Genomic DNA, 19400 nt, shown 5'->3' on the forward strand with positions numbered 1-19400 from the left:
CAAAACTTTAAACTGAATAAATTTAAATTTTATAAAAAATAAATTAAATGCCAAACAATTTACTCAGGAAATACAGTATTTTATATTGTGGAGAGAATGAGAGAGCAAAACTAATATTTGCACCTATTGAGATGAGGGGAGACCTAAATTCCAGCAGGAAGCCACTTAATTACTGGAGAGCAGGAGAGGTGTTTAGCAAGTGCTTTTGAAATGCTTGCCAAGACAAATATCCTAGAGCAACCATCTCAGATTATGGCACATTTTAAGGGAAGTGCTGCTTCATCCTGGTCTTACCCATTCATAAAATGCTTTCTGGTATTAGAGGGAAATTGTTCCCATTGCCAAACAAGAGAATCCTTACAACCTTGGGCTTGGAGCACATGCTAAAAATCAGTTCCACAGAAATGTCTTCTTTAGGTGACCATGAAAAAGAAAGACGTAAGACTTGGAGTGAAATATGTATTTCCTGCTATTATGTATATTTTTCCTCACAGTTCCTAATTGAAGGGCTGTTCCCAAGGGGAAAAAGCGAGGAACTGATGTAATGTCACAAACTCTGTTGAATGTTGTTCAATGAAAGATAAGGGAGAACAAGTCATTTCTTTCTTCAAAGAATGTTTCCCCTTCCCTGAGACAGGAAGGAACAAAAGCTAGGGAAAAAAAGTTTTACAGCACTGCTATATATAACCTCCCACCTCTGCAGAGACGCAAAATAATTATGGAAACAAGCTTGGAAAAATAATTTGTGGTCCATGAAGAGGATATTAGCCTGCAGCTAGCAGGTCTAGGCATTCATAACACATGTGAATAAGAGTTTAAGTGCTTGGCTGGCTTACCCAGTGAATTGTGTCTCCCCCACCCCTGCTCCCCACAACTAATATGTTGAAGTCAGAACCCCCAGTGACTCAGAAATGTGACTGTATTGAAGAAAAGGTCTTTAAAGAGGTCATTTTGTTAAATGGGGTCATTAGCGTGGGCCCTAATCCAATATGATTGGTGTCGTTCTAAGAAGAGGAGATTACCACACAGACACACACAGAGGCCAGACACAGGAGGAGATGGCCACCGGCAAGCCAAGGAGAGAGGCCGCAGAAGAAAGCAACCTTGCCCACACCTTGGTGTCAGATGTCTAGCCTCCAGAATGGGAAGAAAATAAATTTCTGTTGCTTAAACCACCCAATCCTTAATACTTTCTCATGGCAGCCCTAGCAAACTAATGCACTTCCCTAGTACTGACAGGGAAGTATCAGGAATATAAAGAAAGGCTAGAGGATATGAGATTAGTTGAATATTATATCTCAATGAATTGTCATTATATAAAGATCTAAGTCCTTATCTGTCATGATTTTCATGTTTAAGTGCAACTGCCAATGACTCTTCCTGTGGTCTCAAGCTCCTTTGTCACCCTTCCGTTGCCATCACCCACCACCCCATCTCTGCCAAGGTAGATCGAACACTCCAAAGATAACCTCTTTAAATTGGGAGGTGGAGCTTCAAAGTTTGTGGTTATAGAAAAAGAAATAATGTGTCCTTGTTTTTACTTAAGAATAAGGATTTAACTTCAAGATAATCCACGCATTAACTTACTCCAATTTTTATAACATTTTCCCTGAGTTCCAAACCAACATTTCCATTGTCTGCCAGACATCTGTACATGAATATCTCTTAAATATATCCCAAAGAGAATTCATCTTTTCTCTTGGAATCCATTTCTCATCCCCTGCTCCCATGATTCCTATTAATGGCATCACTATCCTCCAAGTTGTTCAAGTCTAAAATGTAGGTGTCATCTTCCTAAGATGATCATATTTCATTAATTTTACAACGCACGCTTTTTTTTACCTCTGAAATCAAAATGCATCTTTCCATTGCTGATGTCATAACTTAATTGACAGCTTTATTTTTCACTAGTTATACTTCAAAAAATGGTGTCTTCTAATTGATGGCATATTATATTCAGCGAAAAAGATAGAGTCATAAATCCTGTCTCCTCATCTCTATTTCCACAGCTTGTACCAAGGTTTAAGTGTTCATCATCTCTTATTTGGACTATTTGCTTGCTAATTGACGTTTGCTGGTCCCTTCCCACAATCTGCTTTCCATATGGCCACCAGAGTTATCGGAAACACAAGATTGCTTTGTTTTCAGTGGCTCTTACTGCAGACAAAATGAGTCCAAATGCCCTTAGATGGCATATCTGGTCTCATCCTTTAAGTCCTGCTCCACTTTCCAGAGCAGTGGTCCTCAAACTACGGCCCGCGGGCCACATGCAAATACAAATATTGTATTTTTTCCCATTTTGTTTTTTTACTTCAAAATAAGATATGTGCAGTGTGCGTAGGAATTTGTTCATAGTTTTTTTTTAAACTATAGTCTGGCCCTCCAACGGTCTGAGGGACAGTGAACTGGCCCCCTGTTTAAAAAGTTTGAGGACCCCTGTTCCAGAGCATTGATTTCTCTCAGGGACTCTGGGGCTCCTGCTGCAGCCATATGCAAATAATAGCCACTGCCAGACCGGACCCAGGTTCTGGTGGCTCAGAGCCCTTCCAATTCCATCCCTTGAGGCTAGAATATCCTTCCCCCAACTCCAATGGTCTTCACCACTTCTGCCAAGGTTTTAATCTCATAGAAATCTCTTCCTTGAGTATTATATTTCATTAACATTTTACAGTCTGACATTATTAGACCTTATATGTACATTTGTCTCCTAGAAGTGATCCCAGAAAGGCAGGAATTGTGTCTTGAGTCATAAGTAGATTGTCACTTGGAAAGCAAGAGGGACAGACGGTCTCTTTTTGGTGCATATGTGCAGAAGACAATGGGAAACAGAGATTTGTTTCAGGCAAGATAGGTGGTCCAAGGAAAATTGTGCTATCTTAAAAGTCCTATGACTATAAGGGACACATTTTCAGAATAAGAAATCTATGCCCCGATTTCTCCATAGATTAACATAACCATTTCATTCACTGTGGTAGGCAGCTTCTGCATAGCTCTCAGTGATCCCTTCCTCCTGTTCAGGTCTGTGTGTAATCTCTACCCCTTGAGTGTGGGCTGGACCTAGTGATTTGCTTTTAGTTAATAGAATAGGCAGAAGTGATGAAATCAGCTTATAAAGGACTGTGACTTCCACCATGTTTGTTCTCTCTCTCTGGTTCGGGCTTGCTCACTCTGATAAAGCAAGCTGCACACCGCGAACTGGTGTATGTGAACAGGCCCACATGGCAAGGACCTGAAGGTGACTTTGGCCAACATCCTGCAAGGAACTGAATCCTGCCACTACCCACCTGAGTGAACTCAAAATCAGATCCTTTCCGAATCAAGTCTTGAAGTGACACTGGCCAGTATCTTGATTTGCAGCCTTGTGAGAGACTCTGAGACAGGGACCCGGTTAAGTCATGCCCAGATTCTCAACCCACAGGAACTATGAGATAATCAGTGTTGTTTGAAGCCACTCAGTTTTGGGGTAATTTGTTATAGAACAATCACTGGCTAAATAAGAAAATCAGAAGGCTGCTTATAAACACAGGAGGTATGGGAAGGACAAACATCTCTAATTGAGTCTCCCCAAGTACTCAAAATGTTGTACCAGGTGAATAATTTACTGGTCTGACACAAGCATCTCAGTGAATATCCTAAGCCAGACTGCTACAGTGGGCATCGGATGCCCCTTCACCCTGCCCAACTCTCCGGAGAATGGCTCTCACCAACTGACACACTTTTACCTTTGTATTCATTATGTGGCCAAGATATAATGACCATAATGGTTTCAGTCCTAAATGAACTACAATCCTGGTTCCTAAGAGTGATATATGCATAAGCAAATCCCAATCCTGCCCCTTATTTTTGGAAAGCTGTGTCCTGAGAGACAGTAAAGGCATAGCAAAAACTACATCACGGGGCAACTGTAAAGATAGGAAGAATAATCTAGTACTGCACCTGGCACATAGTAGGAATTTAATATATCATGGTCATCATGATGGTAGCTTAGTGGTGGCAACACCTCTGCCTCCCTCCTGGCTTCAAACAATAACTTTAACCAGAAGAGAAACAGAGGCAGAGAACAGAACTTTGGACCCGCTTCTTCTGAGAGAGCCTATAAGATAAACTGTTGAAGGAAAGGAGGTAAATGCTCTAGAAATTTTAAAGAAAGTTGTAGAATATTAACCTAAAGTATAAGACAGTGATAAGAATGTGCTCCAATCTCCTGTTAGGATTTGCATGAAACCACTTCTCAGCAGGTAGACTCCCCAAACACCGGGACTCAAATGTACTGCGTTGTCTCTCCCTGGAAGGATAACGTTTGGGTAAAGGCTTTTCACTCCCGCTACTCAGTTTTCAACAGCTTCCTATGTTTACCTTGTTTCCAAACAATCTATTTTATCTTTTCATAATGTGGAAATCTCTGCCTTTTCATCATTTCCCCTCCTCTGAGCTCCCTCAAACAAGGAGGCATCAGCTGTGCTGGGATCAGTCTCATAAAATAAAGCAGATGGCTTTCGAAAGCTTCCTCAAAGTCTGCAGAGTTTATAACAACTTACATTTTTTTTTTTTATCCATTTCAGGAAGCCCGTCTCTAAAATGATTTGAAATCTTATCTTTTGATTAAAGAAAAATACATCCCTTTTCTAAAGAAGTTCTTGAGTGGGTTAGAGTAACTAAGTAGTAGGATAATTCTACCAGATACATTCCTGCTCTATCCTGCTGAACCTCAGCTAGAGTCAAATTTCCAGCATCCATCAGGAGAGGGGAGGCCTTCACAGAGCTCGCAAAGACATTTGGAAGGTATTGGCCAAAAGGAAGAAAAAAAAGTGATGGACTAAAAAGTGAGTCTGGTTCCCCTTCTTTCTCACACATGTTCTATTGTCAACTGGGAGCACTTGGGAGCAACACAACCAAGGATAAGGGTGGCTGGGGCTTTGGAGCCATCTCAGCTTTTACGATTTCTGCAATCTTGGACAAATAGTTTCTGTTTACGGACCCACATGTCCTCATCTGTAAAATGAATACATGTAAGATGCCATTCTAGTTGTAAAATTCCTGGATTCACATGCAAGATCAAGCAAAAATTAATGAGAGCCCGAGGAAGGTTCAGCCCCCATGACAGAATCCCCAAATATCATCTATTTCCAAGTAGACTTTATACTTGTGCACACACAAACACACTTGCGCACACATGTACAGAAAATGGCTGATACAATTAAAATCTGGGCGAAAGAAAGCTTAATTTTAAAATTCCTATTGTAAGGAAGGATTTCAGACATTTGTGTTTCTTGCACAAAGTCTAACGTTTCTGGAATGAAACAGAATGTAGCCTGATCTCTGATGACCATTAAATAGAGTTTCAGGATGTGGCTGATGGTGCAATACTAAGGAACTGGCAGACTAAAGGGCAGCGTTCTTTAGAGTCTTTGGTATGCCAGAACCTAAATTTGAGGTCTTTCTCTCTGGCAATAGCTAAGAGTATCACTAACACCTAAAGAAGAATGTGAGCATCTGCAGGCAGTCACCGCGCGGCTTCATATGTCAGCAATCGTTACAGAAGAAACACAGACCCGGATCCAGGGTCTTTGCATTCTTGCCAGGAAATGATTTTCAACTACTTTGTTTTAACACCTTCACCCCTGAATTCTTTGTAACCACGGCTCAACTCAGGGGCTAAAATACACCTATTCATGCCTTTGTAAAACCTACACGTGTTTATAATTTGGGATTTCTATGTGAAAACACACTTTTCTATTCATCTTCAAGTCTGGCAGCTGGGGTATCTTAATGGCTTCTTCTCAACACCAGGCCATTAGGACACACAGGCATGGGTTCTGGGCATGGAAAACCCTCTGGTGACGCTCCTTGCATGGCCATGGCCCCTGCTACTGAGGACCCTTGATCAATAGATGATCAGTGGCCTGTCAACCCCCTGACAAAGTAGAAACCAACCTGGGAGTGTGCAGATGCTCATAAAACTCTGTCTGCACTTCCCTGACAGTCACAAATACAGGAAGAGAAAATGTCATGTGGAGAACACACTCCCATAAAAGGCCACATCTCTCCGATCCTAAGATGGTCTCTGCTACCTTCAAATGTACTATTTATTTGAGGTTCCCCCCCACCCATCACAAAAATAAGAGCAGTAATGTCTTTTACCACCTTTTAAAAAATGTATGGATTGATTTTAGAGAGAGAAAGGAAGAGAAAGAGAAAAAAACATTGATTTGTTGTCCCACTTATTTATGCATTCATTGGTTGCTTCTTGTATGAACCCTGTCCAGGGGTTGAACCTACAACCTTGGTGTATCGGGGCAACTCTCTAACCAATGGAGCTACCCAGCCAGGGCTTAGAGAATTAAGGTCTTTTAATTCCCAACTTTTTATATTATAAACTTTCAAGCCTACCAAAAAATTGCAAGATTAGTACCAGGACAATTGTATACCTTTTATTCAGATCTGACATTTTACTACATTCCCCTCCTCTCACCCTCCTTTCCTTTTCCCTCTCTCTCTGTCCATGTGTATGTGTATATAAAATTATACAGCATATGCAGACTTCTTTTTGCTGAACAATTTGAAGGTTAGTTGGACATATTGTGACACTTTACCTCTAAATTCTCCAGCTTGTGTTCCTCCCAACATCAAGAGTATTCCCCTGAATACACAACTATTTCTAACAAGATAGTTATCACATGAAGGAAATTCAACACTGAGTGAATACTATTATTTAATATTCAATCCACACTCAAATTTCCCCCAACTGTCCCAATACTGTCTATTATAGCTGTTCTTTCTCAATCAAGGCTCACATATGGCACTTGGTTGTCATATCTCCTTAGTCATCATTCATTTGACACAGTTTTCCAGATTTTGGGGGACAGGGAGGAATCTTTAAAGATACTGATAGTGTTAAAGAGCACAGGCCAGCTGTTTTATGATATGCCCCTCAATTTAGACCTGTCTGATTGTTTCCTGAGAATTGGATTTAGGTGAAATTTTTTCACAGACATTCTATCAAGGTGATGCTGTGACCTCCTAGTGCACCTTACATCATTTGTACCCGTTAAGGGTACTGACAAGTTTGATCAAGGTAAATTTACTGCTTAAAGCTATGATGTCTTAACATGAACATTAAACCATTCACACATCTTTATTTCAAACTGTTAAAATAGTTATTCAAAATCTTACTCCTTGATAGCATATGCAACACAGCCATCTTTTTTCTGTCTACATTAAGTCATTTTCTCCTAAACCCAGAAAGGCTATCTCTATTCTATAATAAAAGATCATATGGACCTTAAACACTAAAGACTTCACTAAGAAGGTGGTTTTGCATTGGGTTTTGATAAATAAATAAGGTTTTGTCAAGAAGAACAGGGGGACAGTATTATATTCATGAGAACTATCATCATACATGAGAGTGAATAATGTTTGAGTAGCTGTGAGTTGACTATAATAAACCAGGTAAAAAAAATGAGAAAGGATTTCTCTAGGCTTTGTCCAATACCCAAGGAAATGTGACCAGCAGACAGACTGGAGAAAGCTGCCCAAATCTCTGATAGCTGAACTAGGGCAACTGCATGTCTATGGAGCCTTCACTGATATAGGGAAATGGGGGACAGGAGTGGTCATTTAAGTTTAATTTGAATATGTTAAGTTTGTGATGCTGGTAAGTCATTCAGATAGTACTATCCTATAAGCAGAACAAGGCGTCTGGAATTCAGAGAAAACTTAGTGAGAAATAATGATTTGGGTCAATGCTATGAAGAGTTGAAGTCATGAATACAGAACATGAGTGTAGAAAGGGAACAGACAATGGTTTGAAGAAAGAACTCTAGAAGAACATTAACAGAATGGGATATGGGAGGAGAAGGGAGGAAAGTCTTGCCAGAACCCCAACTAGTACATTGGTTTTTGGAAATGTTGAGCTGAAGGTAATTGGAAGAGAGGAAAAGAGTTTGACCAGATTTGTAGATTCAGGATATTAGTAAGTGGGCACTAATTAACTATACTTAGGTAAGAATTCTTTAGACTCATTATGTGTGTTTTTGTTAACAACAATGATACCACTGTAATTAACCCAGTTATGAGTAACTGGAAAGGAGCAAAGAGAAGGCCAAATATTATGGGCATGCCATTTATGCAGCTTTGGCAGGAAGCCACAACTTAACACTCCCCAGGAAGCCACTGGTCTCTTCCACACAGATCACTGGGGAAAGGGACTAGACAATAGACGCATGCTCAGTAAAGTCTGGGTGACATAGGGAAGGAACGTCATTGGCCAGAGTAAGAGTGGCCTCTGCAAGTGTGGGAAGATTTGGGGTGCTTAATCTCTTAAACAAAGGAGTTCATTCTCTTGCGCTCTTGCCCCTCACTTTTGCTCTTGCTTACTCATGTTTGACTCCTGGCTTGTGGGGCTCTCACACTCCTGCACTTTCCCACATAGCCCACAGCCATGTGGCCCTCACACACAATAGAAAAATGGATCACAACTAGCCTAATGCTAAACCGGACCCAATTCCACCATGGAAAGGAAACTTTGGATGCTGACTTTGCTTCTAGCTCTGCTGAATCCCCAGTTATACCTCTTCCAGGACTGGATTGAGGGAAATGGGAAATGCTTATTCCAGTGGTACCCCAAGAGCCCCACTCCCATTAACAATGGAGAAAGACCATCCAAGCATTTCTCCAATAACAGCACCTGTAACTTTCATTTTAAAAAAACCTATATCTTTTATAGTATCCTTTATAATAAACTGGAAAACAAGTAAATGTTTCACTGTGAGCCACTTCGGCAAATTAATCAAATCCAAGGAGTGGGTCCCAGGAACTCTGAGTTATAGTTAGCTGCTCAGAAGCATAGGTGACAACCTAGCCTTGTAATTGGCATTTGAAGTGAGGGTAGTCTGTGGGACTGAGCCTTTAATGGGTACAATCTGATATTATCTCCAAAAGCAAAATATTTCCTGTTGCACACATCAAACAAGCCAGTACAATCGGCTGCTAAAGTATTTGATAGAAATGGTGCGCCTGCACATAAGGCGCGTAAGGGAAATGAATGCAACATGATTACAGTAATCAGTCATTAGCAAATGTTGTAGTTTGTTATTAATTATGTATAACAGGATATTGTAAAAATTAAGTTATAAAATTTTTATTAAAACATGTCTTCCATACCGTTGTATTGGTTGGGCCGCAAAAATATTAGTTGCAGGCAGCGAGTTTGACAGGCTTGCTCTAATCCTCTGTTTGGTTTCCCTGGCAACCAGCCCCCAGCCTTGTGGGATGGTGGGTTTTCTAAGTCACCACGTTAACATAAACTCAGGTGTGGTTGAATGGGGCTTGCTATGAATAAAAAGACACACCTTCAATCTTTATGAAACTGAAGCCAAAAAAAAACCAACAAATACTATCAGAAGGTGCTCCCATTATTCCTATTGCTTAGGAAATCCAAGGGTTTAAGAGCTCTGTAGCAGAAGTGGACAAAGATAAACTATATATTTCTTATTATAAATCATGACATCATAATACCAAATTGGTAAAGAAAATATAAGTGATGAAAAATGAAAGTGAGTGGGGATGTGTTAGTTGGAAAAGGGCAAGGAAAAGGAAAAATGATGGAAGGAAAGTGGAAAGAAAATTCAAATGAAGAAAAGGAGAAATAAAAGTCAAGGATATAAAGGGAGGAAAGCAACTGAGGTCCCCCTTTTTATCTTTAATCAAATTGCCTGCTTGCTCCAAAGTAGAGGCAATTTGCAAAAACAACATTTGATCTATAATAAGAAATGATATAAAGGTCAATGCACATGTCCCATACCCTCAGTTTTACTAAAATTATGTATGATTCATATTTTAAATTAAGGGTTAAAACCCTTTTCTCTTTAGCTTCTGCTCTCAGAGTGGCTTGCTTCTGTTCACATGGATTTTACCAGGGCCCTTTTCTTGACTTTGTCCTGCAAGTTGTGATCCTATAACATTAAACCCCAGAACTCCAAGGTCAGGAGATGCCAAGGTCTGAGGCCAAACATAAACTTGTCAGTATCATTAATACTATGGCCTTAATGTTTGAAAGAGATGGAGTTAATAAAAAATGTTAAAATTACATATTACTTATTAAATATGCAATATATGATATCCATATACAGATTGATTATTCATAAAATTTTCAAATTCACCCCTTCTAAATCTATCCATCTACCTATTAACTTACTTGGTTACATGATTCTGATGAACAAAATTGGCAGGATTTTTAATGACTAATCATTAACTTACTACCAACCAGTACAGGAAATAAAATGCATTTACAGAAATAGCAATTCTTACTATTTTTTAAAAAATCCATTCCATTCAACTTTCTAAAACCATGTCCTTATTACCACGACCCTCCCAATTCTCAAACACAATTTTTTAAAAAAACCACATATATTTTTAATTAGTCATCATGATGTGGCTATAAAACTTTTAAACAACAATCAGCAAGGTCTATGTAGGAGCCTGCCTAAATTCTTGACATTTTTCTAATTGTTTTCTGCAAAACCACATGTATAGGAGGCAGTCACAATGGAAATAGTGAGTCATTTACCAGGGCACATACATTCTCAGCTTTTTGTGCACACATGTGTCTGTGTTTGAGCGTGTCCATGTGCCAAGTTCCTTCCACAACTAAGATGTGTTTGTCTTCTTGATCTTCCATCTTTATCCCTCTTTTACACAAAAGGCAACATCAATTAAATCATTGGAATTAATTGCCAAGAATTATGAAGCATGTCTAAGCAGGGAGGAAATAAATCCTGCTTCTGACCATATGTGAACACATGAGCTTTAGATGTGTTCAGCAGGGCAAGGGTCTTGCTTAAACAGTCCTCCAGGTGATCTTAGGGTCATCTTAGTGTTCACTAAGATAGAAAACTTAGTGTCCACTATCTCTGGAAGACCTGATCCACAAATGTGGTATTTAAGCACAAGTAGATTTTTAAGATTGAAAACAGCAATTTATCATGAAAGTGCTGCTTGTTAATCATGAAATTCTCTTTCTCTCTACCTCTGCTCCCCTCCATTCCAGGGGAATGCAGTGAAAAACTGAAATGAGAAACCATAATTGCAATCACATTCCTGCCCTGAGGTCAACCTAATTATCCACCTCTCAAACGAAAACAAATTTACGTCTTTAAAAATAAAGGTCCTTATCTCTCATGGGAAAAATACAAAGATTAAGATGACATTTAGGCATAACTGCAATCTTTCATTCTTAAGTGACCTCTTAGTTTAATGGCTTCAATGCATTCTTATTCAAGTGGAATATATATTGCAGGAGAGAACTGTAATAAATGGCACTGTCATGACCCTTAGGTTAGAGCAAAGGAATATTGGAAAATAAATCTCAATTCTGGATACTCACCAGTCCTGCAATGGGGGTAGGCAATCTATTGATCTTTTTAACAAGTCCTGGCTTTATAGCATTCAGCAACCTGTCATGAAAAAGGCAGAATGTCAAATGAGACATAAAGCAAGATGGATCACACACATCACCTTTATCCGGGGCTACAGCTAAACTGCTGAATAGGAAAAGCAGGAATTCAAAGCATGTGGTAAATCTCAATAACCTATGAGCCTTAGTACATACAAGTGAAGAGCTTTGCCAACATCAAGTTTGTCAATGGCAGGTGAAGTTCTGGAACTTGGAAATGTTGGGAGAAAAGAAAGGATGGAGGCTGGGAGATGCTTCAAGAGAAAAGACAAACATGGGAGCTGGATGGAGGTTGGGAGGGAATAGTCTAGGACTGGAGCCAGGTATTACTACATAGACAAGACTCGTTCCCAATTCTCCTGGTTAAGGCAGGGATCTCTCCAGGGATGCGCTAAGTTCAGAGACCAACATCTATCTTCCCAAATAATTTGCCAAGACTAATTCTACCTCCAGATACTCTTGCTCTTTGAGGAAGTCGCTTGTTAAATGTAGCTGAGTTTCCCTTAAGAAAGGGAAGAATACGTTTAACAAGAGGTTAACCAATCATGTTCTGAAGATTTTGAACAAGGCTAACCACAGTTCCCTAGGTACAAAAATATGTGAACAAAACATTTTCGGGGTAAAGGTTGAAATCAGGTAAAAATGGTAATACAACATGGGGAATACAAGAGAAAAATAACTACAACTACTTGTCTTCAGAAATTATCAACTCAGAGTAAAAAAGAAAAAAAGAAGGGCAACTTGTAAAAGTAAGGGTTGGCATCAGGGTGAGGTGGTGGAATGTAGCATTGGCAAACCAGGTTATTTATAAAGGGATACTGAAGGTTAGGGGTTGTAGAATGGAAGCATTTATTCCCACATTCAGGCATTGAGGAAAGGTAATCAGGCAACTTATCTCAGAATACAGTGGGAAAAAAAACTTAGGGCAGGAATTTATTATAATTGAGGGGTCAGCAAGCTCTAACCCATGGGCCAAATTTGGCCCAATGCCTGATTTTGTAAAAATGTTTTACTGGAAAACAGCCATGCCCATTCACTTATGTGTTGTCTACTGATGCTTTTGTGTAGAGCTGAGTAGTTATAAGAGAGAACATATGGTCCACAAAGTATATGATTTTTATTATTTGGCCCTTTACATAAAAAGTTTGCCAATCTCTATTATACAGGCATACCTCGGAGATATTGCGGATTCAGTTCCAGACTACTGCAATAAAGTGAATGTTTGCAATAAAGTGAGTCAAAATCTTTTAGCTGGTGGAGGGTCTTGCCTTCAATTTGTCAAAAAATCAACATCTGTGAAGCACAATAAAATGAAGTGCAATAAAAGGAGGCATGCCTATAATTCATGCGATCCAAGATTCTAGTTAATTATGAAGAACCTATGCTTGATAGATTTCTACAAATCAGTAACAAAAGATATTTCGAAATAGTGTAATGATTAGTCTTCAGCGCAACCTATATTTGACTTTGACACCACTATACATTAATATTTTAAGAAACGTGCCTACAGTAGTTATGACAAGTAGGATATTCTGTTTTTTCACCAAGGATTTTGCCTGTTCTTAGTAACTTTCACTGCAATTCCAAGGAGCCACCACCAATAGGTAGCACCCGGAGTGGACTTGTGCCTTTTTGCTCACCGAGAGCCAAGATGGAGCTCTTTGCATGAACTCACTTTGTTTTAACCATGAATTTAATCTTTTTTTTAAAAATTACTTCTTTATAACTTATTTTGAAATTATTATAACTTATTTATAACTTAAGTTAGAAGGCAACTTGTTTACTCTTCTCATTTTACAGTTTAGCAAATGGAGGTCTGATGGTGATGAATGAGTAACTTTGCAGCGTTGATGAGGGTGCAGCCAGGCCCAGTGCGCAAGATTCCTGATCAGCACGCTCTCTAACACAAGGTCAACATCCCACATATTATGGCTTAAATAAACACATAGGTATATGTCTCCAAAGCAGGTTTTAATTGTATATCATCATAAAGATACATGATTTTTCTCACTAGTTTTTAACATTGTCATTTTAAACTGGATTTTAAAATAGTATTTGTGCACAGTGCTGGTAATTTAAAAGGAATTAAAAGGATACTTGGTAAAATGCTGAGTCCCACAAGGCCCCAGAAGGTAACCTTAAAAACTTTCCAAAGAAAGTATATAAAGACACATATAACTATTTTTAAAGGCAGATATGTAGCATGTAACATGCACTGTCCTACACCTTGTCTTTCTCCTTAACGATATGTCTTGGAGGTTAAACAATTTGCCTTGGAGAGTTGACTTATCAGTACCCGTGGACCTCTGTCCTTTCTAACTGTTCCGGACCACAGACTGATGGACTCAGCAGGGTGAGAGCAATGGCTCTGGAGTCTAACCGACCAAATCCCAAATGCTGCTGGTCATCTATTAAGGGCTGTTGCTTCAGAAAAGCCCATGAACTTCAGTTTCCTCAACTGCAACATACAATATAATGGTACCAATTGCTTGAGTATCACTGAGACTTAAATGTGACAAAATATGTGAGAAGCTAGCATAGAGCTTGGTTCATTAAACTTCTCTATAAATGTTTCCCCACATTTGTGTGCATTTATACTAATTCCATCCACAGCATTTGACATCAACCACTTTCTCTAATATTTTAGATTTTTCTAATAAAATAAAATACCATTGCCACCAGATATTCCCAAGCATTTTTTGCTAATTAACCAAAGTAGAAAAAATAACAGCCTACCAAAAAATCGTAAGTTAAAAATTGCCTTTTAAAAAGGCACTCTTGCCCTAGCCCAGTGGTCGGCAAACTCATTAGTCACCGAGCCAAATATCAACAGTACAACGATTGAAATTTCTTTTGAGAGCCAAATTTTTAAAACTTAAACGAACAGGTAGGTACATTGTTATTAACTTAATTAGGGTACTCCTAAGGCTTAGGAAGAGCCACATTCAAGGGGCCAAAGAGCCTCATGTGGCTCTTGAGCCACAGTTTGCCGACGACTACGTTTGGCTCACTGAATAGAGCATCGGCCTGGAGACTGAAGGGTCCCAGGTTCGATTCCGGTCAAGGGCATGTACCTTGGTTGCGGGCACATCCCCAGTGGGGACTGTGAAGGAGGCAGCTGATCGATGTTTCTCTCTCATCGATGTTTCTAACTCTCTGTCCCTCTCCCTTCCTCTCTGTAAAAAAATCAAGAAAATATATTTAAAAAAATTTAAAAAGGCACTCTTGTCACCAATGTCTAAGACTTGTATTAAAAAGTTTATTATGATGGCTCCACCAAGTCCTCTTTTATACATGTTTTTATTTTAAGCAACATGAAATGCTTCATTATATACACTCTTTGTAGAATTATATTTATATGGCATAAATCTTTCCTGTAACATGAAACTGTAAAAAGCAAAAACAAAAACCTAATTTTAATGTTAGACCTTAATTAAAAGAGCAACAAAAATCCATGCTCACTGTCATAATTTTTAACCACAAATTAAAAAATAAACAGCCAAAGGGCTCTTAAATATTTGAAATACTTTCAAGATCAAGGCAGGTGATTTTTTCCATATAAACATTGCCCCAGTTTCATACACAGTTGACAGTACACAACGATAAAAGATAACATTGAATTCACATTGCAGAAATGCCAAGCACCTGCATACCTGGTATTTTGTGTTAAACTGGAGGCTTTTTTTGGTATATATTAGGAGTCAAATGAGAAGTTCAACAATACAGCTATGAGGAAGAGTCAAGGCTGCTCACTTGCAATTTTATTAAAAACCCCTCTTAAAAACAAACAAACACCACTCTTACTTTCCTGTGCTAATTAAAATATAAATATTTTCAATAAATATTACTGATGACATGCTTTAAAGCAATGATAATGATGACATTTTCTAGTCATGAACTTACTGAGATGCATTATCTCCTGTTCTTTCTATAGAAACAGGTCATGCATTCATTCTACCATTTTTTGTAGAAGAAAAGACTAAGCCCCAAACAGATGTGAAGACTTCCCTGGAGGCATGCATGGTTAGTTTGTAGCACACTGAGACAGTCTTCATATCCTAGGCCAGTCGTTTTAATCTGTAACTTGGTGCTTTAGAAAGTCCAGCTTTAGTATGTAATTAACACACACACACACACACACACACACACACACACACCAAAAACTGTCTAAATACAATGGGATAACATCAACAGAAGATGGGAATGAAAGATGGTCATTCACTCCCCACTGAGCAGAACCCCACACCAATTTCCCACTTGTGGTCTGTGCTCCCCAAAACCAATGGCTAGAGGGCCTGAAAAGGTAGTTTTCTCTCTTCACCTATTAATAGATTATCTTTGTACTCATCTCAAGGCATTTCTGGGAGACTGGTATAATTCTACACAACAAAAAAGTAAACGTTTTTACTAATACCTGTCTTTTGCGTTAAATATACCCACAACTACAAACAAAAATAAAGACCATAAAAATGTCAATGTGAGAGCTAGTTAGGATGAACTGTTTTCTGATATTTACCAGCAGTTATTTATCAAGTGCCTTCTGTATGTTGCACACAATTCTAGGCCCAGGAGGGCAGCAGTGAACAAGACACGCAAAGGTCCTGCTCTTTGGAACGTATCACCTTGGCAAACAGGTAGAGCCGTGGGAGAAACAGAAAATAAACAAGTAGATAAGCAAGAAGAAAATTTCCGATAGCATAAGCACTGGGAAGATGAGCATAGTAACAGGTGATGCAGGTGGAAGTTTTATTGGGTGGTCAGAAGGCGGCTCTGAGAAGTAACATTTGAGAGAAAAAAAAAAAGGAATGATACAAAGGAATTAATTAGCCAAGGAGAGATTGAAGACGAGTTCCAGGCAGACTGAACAGTTAGTAGAAAGGTCCAAAGGCAGGAGTGTTGGCCAATGTAGCCAAGCAGAGTGAATGGAAGAAGGAGACATATGAAATGAGAGCCAATGTGAAGGCAACATCCAGCCCAGGTAAGGTGTCTAATTATTTCCTAAATATAATCTACTCTGAAGTACATCTGATGATTTTAAAAACAGAGATTGAAGTACTCTGATTTATAATTTTAAATCTCCACTATATGCAAATAGGAAAAACATAAATTTACAACTATATTCACGTAGGAAATATTTGCTTATTAAAAATCATGGGTATCAGAAAGCATAGATAAATAAAGCATCACAAATAACCTATAATACTCAGCTTAGTGAAGAGAAAGGTGCAGTAAATTTGGAGTAAGTGGTAAAGGTTTAAAAAGTAAATTCAACATGTGTTAACTATGAGTTACTGTGCTGGGAAGTGGCTTGGTCAGAGCCACAGCTTTCCCTTTTAAAAAATGGAGATTTGAAAACAAAAAACAAAAAACACCTTAGGATCTCATACCCTTTGAGACAGCATGAAGTAACCTGGAGAGTATCATGCTAAGTGAAATAAGCTAGTCAGAGAAAGACTAAGTATCACATGATCTCACTCATATGTGGAATCTAATGAACAAAATAAACTGATGCACAAAATAAATCCAGAGACATAGAAACATGGAACAGACTGTCGAATCTCAGAGGGAAGGCAGGGGTGAGTGGGTGGGAAGACATTAACCAAAGAACTCGGATGCATACATGCATAACCCATAGACACAGACATATGATGATGGGGGGTGGGGGAGGGAGAGAGGTATGGCAGTGCAGGCTAGAAGGGGTCAATGGGGGGGAAAAGGGGGCATCTGTAATACTTTCAACAATAAAGATAAATTTATAAATAAATTAATTGATTAATTAATTAATTAACATAAAATAAAAACACACATCTTCCATCCAGGATTGTGGTGAGAAGCAAATGGATAATGTGTTGCTGGCATTTAGTAAATGGAAACTTCCATATTCACACTCATTTAATATACTATGCATGTCCCTTTTTGCTAGGCAAATGCAAGTTATTTTAGTTTCAACTTTTCCACTGGCCAGCTGCCAAACACTAAAATAAGTTTTACTTATTTTCTTTTTCTGGTCACCTTTGGATAAAAATCTCACATAAATGAATCAAGTCAATAAACTGTATAGCTTGCCTAATATATGTCTGGTGAGAAACGTCTAGAAACAGGAAAAAAAAATATGATCTTGGATAATCTCTGATTATGAAAAAAGTTAATGGCATTGAAGGTAAGCAAAAATACATGTGTTTCTTATAGGATACAAATTAAATGGTGTCTACTAAATTCTTATATTCTAAATCTAAAACATACTGTGACCTATTTCCAGAAAGGCTATCCCATATGTTCCTTCATGTACTCAACCAACATTTATTGAGCTTGCATAATGTTCTGGCCCGAGTTGGATAAAGGGGATACGAGAGAAGACAGGGCAGACCCCAGGCTCTCCCTCAGGAGAATTGCTCACTAATGGGTTTCAAACCCACAGGAAGACCAGGACTGTGCACATGGCTCATTGTCATACCACCGAATGCACAGCCATCTTGAGTTTTTGAGAAGGTGAATTAAAGACCTGCTCTGAGCACATTCTACGAATACAGTTCTTAAAGATTAACGATCAAATTCCTTAAAGAAACAATTGTTGAGACATCCAGGAAAGACACTGCTGTTCTAATTAGACCACAGGCTGCACTTGATAACTCCTTGTAACACAGCGTGGTAGCCTCTCAATCACTCCTTAATGGCGATAAAATACCAACCGAAGAAACGTGTTTCTATTTGCAATTAAAGAAAAACATCTCAAATGCGTACTCTGGGACAGAGTGGTTCTGTTTCAAACGAACTCTTCCAGCAGCCAATATAATCGCTACAAAGGATGTGTTAGGAGACCATCCAGACATTAGGCATTATACCAACAAGCAGCTTATTTGTTATTGGACTGTTATATAAACATTAAAGGTAAAATATTTTAAAGGGTTGTGAAATTCAGCTTTTTCTACAAGGCATTCAATTCATAAATTAAGTCTAATAACTATTCTAGAGTTTGGGGGAGAGCAGAGACGCTATCTGGACCTTGAACACAGGGTTGGGGAATTCACACTTAATCTCATGGGGAATCATTTTATTCTTTGCAACAAAATATTACATCATCATTTCATTCAGCTTGGTTTATACAGCTGCAATAGGCAACTATGATCACAAAATTACCTACTTTGTGTCCCTTTTAATTTGGCTCAATTGTGTTTTTCTATGTAGTTTCCTTGATCACTTTTTAGGTTTGACTAGGTGTCCTAGACGAAGTTATATATGCTTTATTTTAATCTAACATGACAACTATTTTTTAACCTAAGCATGAGCTCAATTTAACCTTGACCATAAACCTGTTACAGATGTCATTTTTAAAGTTTTCTTTTTAGGGTTGCCTTGGCAAAAGCAAGAACGTTAATAAACCTTCTGAGGTCAAGGAAAATTGACTAAAATAAGGGGGAAAGTGAAACCTGAACCAAAAAGGGAGTTTCATGTGAACAAAATAGTGATGGAACGCAAATTGCCATCATTTATATCTACCAAATGTTTGAGGGGTGCTATGCATTGTCCAGAACCTGTGAGTTTTAGGTCTAGTTAAGCCATTTGCTTTGAACATGTCTAAAGAAGAGATCATAAGAGCTTTAGAAAGCCTTCATAGACTTGAAATTCAAAGAAATTGGGCCTAACTGTGAATTCCAGGGCTCAGTAGTGCTGTATTTATTCAATGCAGCTCCTGTGGCAGAGATAGCTCACCAAACTTGTCTCCTTATCCTCCTGGGCACACAGCTAGGCTACATTTCCCAGCCCCCTTTGCAATTTTTCTGTAAAAATACAACTGAGTTCTGGCCAATGTGGGCAGAGTGATATATATATCACAGCCAGGACTGCCCCTAAAATCTCGCCCAAGCAATTCTCCATTCTCCCTCTCCTCCCCCACTGGCACCCAGGAAGACCTTAGAAGCCATGTGTCCAGGGTGGAGTCCCTAATAGT

General features: G+C 38.8%; 1 protein-coding gene across 15 annotated transcripts in view; it reads right to left on the reverse strand.

Annotated features, from left to right (window-relative positions):
* LIMCH1 (LIM and calponin homology domains 1) overlaps nucleotides 1-19400 on the reverse strand; it is a 320528-nt gene that overhangs the window by 158990 nt on the left and 142138 nt on the right. For all 15 annotated transcript variants that reach the window (XM_059672538.1, XM_059672529.1, XM_059672500.1 and 12 more), the window contains exon 3: nucleotides 11384-11453. In XM_059672538.1, coding sequence (XP_059528521.1) covers nucleotides 11384-11453 — 70 coding nt within the window. The remainder of the gene's footprint in view (nucleotides 1-11383; nucleotides 11454-19400) is intronic.

This window comes from Myotis daubentonii, chromosome 1 (assembly GCF_963259705.1).
Source record: "Myotis daubentonii chromosome 1, mMyoDau2.1, whole genome shotgun sequence".
NCBI lineage: Eukaryota > Metazoa > Chordata > Mammalia > Chiroptera > Vespertilionidae > Myotis > Myotis daubentonii.